The sequence below is a fragment of the Microtus ochrogaster genome, unplaced genomic scaffold (assembly GCF_000317375.1).
Source record: "Microtus ochrogaster isolate Prairie Vole_2 unplaced genomic scaffold, MicOch1.0 UNK98, whole genome shotgun sequence".
Lineage (NCBI taxonomy): Eukaryota > Metazoa > Chordata > Mammalia > Rodentia > Cricetidae > Microtus > Microtus ochrogaster.
The window spans coordinates 754786-760064 of record NW_004949196.1 but is presented as its reverse complement, the minus strand read 5'-3'; the positions used below and the strand labels follow the sequence as shown (position 1 = coordinate 760064).

Genomic DNA, 5279 nt, shown 5'->3' with positions numbered 1-5279 from the left:
CTACAGAGAAACCCTGTCTCGAAAAACCAAAAAAAAAAAAAAAAAAAAAAATTGTGTGTGCATGTGTGTAAGCCAGGTGGTGGCGGCACACGCCTTTAATCCCAGCACTCGGTAGGTAGAGGCAGGTAGATCTCAGAGACTAGCCTGAGCTACACAGAGAAACCCTGTTTCGATAAACGAACAAAAATGTATGTGTATAAGCTTTCCCTGGGTGAGTTTATGTGCACCATACACACAGAAGCCAGTTGGGGCCAGAAGAGGGCGTCGGGTCCCTTAAAACTGGAGTTGCAGGTGGTTGTGAGCCACCACGTAGGGAACTGAGCTAAAGAACAGTTACTGCTCTTAACTGCTGAGCCCTCTAGACTGCAGCCTGTTTTGTTCAATTTTTATTGTTTGTCTGAGACAGCTGAACTCTACATGTAGCCTGGGCTGGCCTGGAAATCACAATACTCCTGCCTCACAGGCTCCCAGTGCTGGGCATCCAGGCCTATGCCTCCATGCATTCCCGCTTCTGACCCTTACTGCGCATGAGGAGGCTGGGCACAGTCCTGGCAGGCAGAGGGCTTGCCTAGCACACAGCCCTGCCTGGGTTCCACCCTCTGGTGGCACGGGGCTGCCATCCCGCACCCGAAAGGCGGAGGCAGTAAGTTAGGACTTCAGGGTCAGCCTGTCTGAGTTGGGAGTTTGAGAGCAGCCTAGGCTACGAGAGCTGAAAGAAAGGACGCCTCCCAGTCTCCCAGCCTCAGACCCTCAGGCATCATCCTTTCGGGCTTTAAGAGGGGGGTGGGGCGGAGGGGTAGCCTGGAACCTCCACGCAGGCACGCACATCCTGGACATTGTGGGGGACACTCACAATTCGCTCAAACTCTTTGGCCTGTTCCAGCTCTCTAGGGAAGCCATCGATGAGAAAACCGCTGCTCTCTGGACGAGACAACAGGCTGTCACTGACCATGTCCAGAATGAGACCCTGGGAAGGAAAGTGCATGGACTCGGGACTCAGTGCACAGGCCCGCCCCCCCCCTTCCTCCGCAGCAGGACCCAGCACCTTCATCACTAGCTTCCTTTCTGCTTGTAGGTTTTCATTTGTTCTGTGCAGCCCTGGCTATCCTAGAACTCATAGACTGGGCTGGCCTCAAACTTGCAGAGATCCAACTGCTTCTTCCTCTCAAATGCTGGGACTAAAGAAGCATGCCACCGCCAGGCTCAAGGCTGGACTCTTAAAAGTTTATTAGATATTGTTGGGTGGTGGAGGCTCACACCTTTAATCCCAGCACTCAGAAGGTGGAGGCACTTGGATGCGATCTCTGAGTTCCAGACCAGCCTGGTCTCCAGAGCTCCAGTACACAGGGCTACACAGAGAAACCCTGTCTCAAAAACAAAGTTTACTAGATCTCTTTATTATGTATCTAGTTGTGGAGTGGTGGTGCACATCCCACAGCAGGTGTGGGGGTCAGAGGACAGCTTAGAGCAGGTGGTTCTCTCCTTCCATCACAGAGGCCCCAGGGACTGAGCTAGGTTGTCAGACTTGGCTGCAAGTAACTTCCCCCACAGTGCCATCTCTCTGGTCCTTGGCATGGATTCTTTCTGTAGTCACGATACCACCAAACTCCTCATCCTCCTGACTCCACCTCCTGACTGCTGGGTTGTCCAGTGTGCACCCAGTTTCTGCGGTGCTGGGGATGGGACCCAGGGTTTTGTGCATGCTAGGTGAGCGCTCTGCCAACTGACCTCCGCCACAGCCCTTAACATGACTTTTTTGGAGGTAGAGTTTTACTTATTTATCCATGTCTACATGGATGTCTGTGCATGTGTGCATGTGCATAGAACCCTCAGGCTAGACGAAGATCCCCTGGAACTAGAGTTACAGTTGTGAGCCACCACGTGGGTCCTGGGCTGGAGCAACAGACGCCCTTAACCGGCCCCACATCACAGCTTCTCATGACGACATCAGCATGACAACGCAGTGGCGGGGCCAGGACACCCTGGCGTCGTGGGGGCTCTGTCCTGCTGTGCCCCCCTTTCCCTTGAACTCTCACCGTGGGCACCAGAAGTCCCTGTTGCATGATGTCCCGGATCTTCCGGCCCCGCTTGGTGCTCCTCTGAGCCTCCTCCCGCAGCAGCTGGCCCAGCCCCACATGGCAGAAGCCGTACTTGGTGGCCATGTTTCTGCATTGGGTCCCTTTCCCGCAGCCGGGGCCGCCCACCACGAAAATGATCAGGAGGGACTTCAGGACATCTATGGTATTCAGGGAAGACAGAGCGGGTACTAGTGCGTGTCTTTTGGGACCGTGGCCTCGCATCGAAGGGATTCGCATCGCTGGGATTCTCTTGAGCCATTTGCACAGACCTTCTCGGAGCACCTCAGGAACTCCACCACCCCATTTTACAGATGATGAAAGGGAAAGGAAAGGTCTTCAAACTCACCCAGCCGCACCCTGCTCCGCCCACCGTGGGTGCTGCTGTCTATCACGCCTGCTTGCATCTCAGCCCTTTCCTCTCCCTGCCTCAGACCCTCACAGTCAGCCATGGTTCTTTCCCCCTTTCCACTCGCGTTGGTCCTCCTAGTCAGCCTCTGACGCAGGGCGCACGGCCTCTGATGGCGAAGAAAGCAATGTTCGGCTACTAGACATATCTGCGGAGTCAGGAGTTTATGGTTCCACGTCTGTCTCCCCGCCGCCCCGCTTAACCAACTCTTATGCGTCCCGCTGACTCCCTTTCTCTGAGCGCTCCCTCTGGAGTTGTAATTTCCATTTCTGAGACTGGCTTCGCTACCCGTCAAGTTATCTCCCAAAGGTACCAACAACGGTGGGGCAGGGACATGCGCAGCTGCACCTCTGCCCGGTTAGAGTGTGCACACCCTGACGGCGAGGACGCCTGCCCCTCCCACGCCCCCTTCCCCGCGTTACCCTTCTCCTGGGGCCTCAGAGCTCTGCCCGCCTGGGGCAGAGTGGACTCACACAGACCCATTCCGTCCGCAGGCCGGGCTACGCGAGACCCCGTCTGCACCCCACCCCTGAGCCCTCGGCTCCGCTCTGCGTCACAAGGGGCTCATGCTGCAAGATCCCTGGGTCTCCCTCGGCACGGGGACGCAGAGGAAACGGAATCCCGCGCCCACCCCGGAGGCACGCCGAGAGCCCCCCCCCAACCGCGGAGCCGGCCGCGGTTGCTACGGCAACGCGCCCTCGGCGCACGCGCGCACGATAGCGCCAAGGACACGCCCGCTAGGCGCCGTTCCGACCCTACCCAGGACGCCCCGCGGTGCCTGCGCCGTGACGTCACGGAGGGCGAGGCCGCGCGCCGTGAGTCAATCATTCACGCTATAGAAGAGAACGCCGGCTGCAGGCGGCTTCATTCCTCTCAGAGGTTGGAGGCGAAGCTGAAGTGGATACTGAGGTAACTGCCGTCAGAGTGGCAGTTCTACTTCCGGGTCAGGTGACGCACGCACCGAGAGGGTTTTTTTTTTTGTTTGTTTTTTTTTAAAACTCTCCCAGCTTTTTCTGAGACTTAAGGGTTTGGAGATCAGAAACACAAGATCCTACTAACGCGACACGGAAGTTGCCTTCCCCGGGTCAGGTCGACCCGGAACCACTTGAACAACGGCCATGGCGGCTATAGTGAGTATGGATGAGGCGGGAATTGGGGGGTCGCAGGACAGATCCGCGACCTCTCCTCGCCTCACAGACCCGTGCATCCTCTGCAGGGCCCCGGCAACCAGAATGTCACCGAGTATGTCGTCCGTGTCCCCAAGTAAGTCACCCACTCCACACATTCCTCGGCCGGCTTCCCGCCCATGCCTCAGTAGCAATCACACCTTAGTTGATGTCAGCGTCGGCCACTCGGCCACTTTGTCCTGTTTCAGACGCTTTAATCCCAGCACTCGGGAGGCGGAGGCAGGGGGATCTCTGAGTTCGAGGCCAGCCTGGGGTACAGAGCGAGTTTCTGGACAGCTAGGAGTACACAGAGAAATCCTCTATCGTAAAACACACACACACCTGAAATCCTCTATCGTAACACACACACACACACACAAACACACACACACGAACTAGTCACAGGTGTTATACATCTGTTAAGATGTGTGATATCCTTCAACACCAATCTTAGGTGGGTGCTAGTTAGGCAAGCACTCCACCGTTGAGACAGGGTTTCTCTGTAGCTAAGGAGCCTGTCCCTGTCCTGGAACTAGCTCTTGTAAACCAGCTGGCCTCGAATTTACAGAGACCTGCCTGCCTCTGCTTCCCGAGTGCTGGAATTAAACTGCCCTGCAGCAGGAGTGTATGAGTGTCTAAAACAACTTCCCCCCGAACAGGGACTTGAACCCTGGACTCTCAGATTAAAAGTCTGATGCTCTACCGACTGAGCTATCTTGAAGTTAGCCGTACTGTGTAGTCAGTCCTAGCTGATTTGACTGGGCTGGGCTTGAACCTACCAAGACCCATCTGCCTTCACTCCTTGCCTGCTTGTGCCCCTCTCTACAGTAGGGGTCTTTTATACCTTTGGCCCACTTTTTCTTAAAGCTTTATTATTCTTTATGAATGTTTTGTCTAGGTGTACAGATATGCACTGTGAGCATGTTTGGTGCCCGTGGATCTGGCTCATTCTTTCTGAGTTGGAGGAGATGGATCCAGCTTCTTAGACAGGGAAACTCTGGAGCAGTGGTTCTCAACCTATGGGTCGCAACCCCTCGGGGGGTCAAGTGACCCTCTCATGGGTGTTGTCTAAGACCATTGGAAAACAGATATTTACATTACGATCCGTAGCAAAATTACAGCTGTGAAGAGCAACAAAAATAATTGCCACAGCGTGAGGAGCTGTGTTAAAGGGTCGCAGCGTTTGGAAGCCTGAGAACCATTGCTCCGGAGTCTTCTATGAGTTCCCAGCGTTACCTACAACCGTGCAGCATTCATGGTGGATTTGTTGAATTGTCTTGTCCATTCCAGGAACACGACCAAAAAGTACAACATAATGGCTTTTAATGCGGCGGACAAGGTCAACTTTGCTACCTGGAACCAGGTGAGTCTGTCATTCTGGGCGGCTGGCCAGGGACCTGGCGGGGCTGCTGGTTGCAGTAATCAGTTTCCTGAAATGATGGTGGCTACACCTATAACCCAGCAGTTGTGTGATTCCAGCTGTCCGGAGGAGGCTGAGGCAGAGAGAGTACTTGACTGAGCATGGTAGCACATATCTGTAGTCCCAGCGCTGGAATTCGGTGGGGTATCTTAAGTTGAAGAGAGAGTACTTGGCTGAGCATGGTAGCATGCATCTGTAACCCCAGCGCT

General features: G+C 54.9%; 2 protein-coding genes and 1 non-coding gene across 5 annotated transcripts in view; 1 reads left to right on the top strand and 2 right to left on the bottom strand.

Annotated features, from left to right (window-relative positions):
• The window catches only part of LOC106144440 (adenylate kinase isoenzyme 1), a 10115-nt gene extending 6784 nt beyond the window's left edge, over positions 1–3331 (bottom strand). Inside the window, exons 1-4 of the mRNA XM_026778002.1 lie at positions 3244–3331; positions 2425–2593; positions 2037–2236; positions 854–967 (exon numbers count right to left, since the gene is read on the bottom strand). Coding sequence (XP_026633803.1) covers positions 854–967; positions 2037–2236; positions 2425–2593; positions 3244–3312 — 552 coding nt within the window. The 5' untranslated portion in view covers positions 3313–3331. The remainder of the gene's footprint in view (positions 1–853; positions 968–2036; positions 2237–2424; positions 2594–3243) is intronic.
• Gtf2f1 (general transcription factor IIF subunit 1) overlaps positions 3315–5279 on the top strand; it is an 8575-nt gene continuing 6610 nt past the window's right edge. For all 3 annotated transcript variants that reach the window (XM_026778001.1, XM_005371113.3, XM_005371112.3), the window contains exons 1-3: positions 3315–3614; positions 3701–3747; positions 4941–5013. In XM_026778001.1, coding sequence (XP_026633802.1) covers positions 3603–3614; positions 3701–3747; positions 4941–5013 — 132 coding nt within the window. In that variant the 5' untranslated portion in view covers positions 3315–3602. The remainder of the gene's footprint in view (positions 3615–3700; positions 3748–4940; positions 5014–5279) is intronic.
• Positions 4299–4371, bottom strand: Trnak-uuu. The gene has a single exon. It is a non-coding gene; the product is annotated as a tRNA-Lys (tRNA).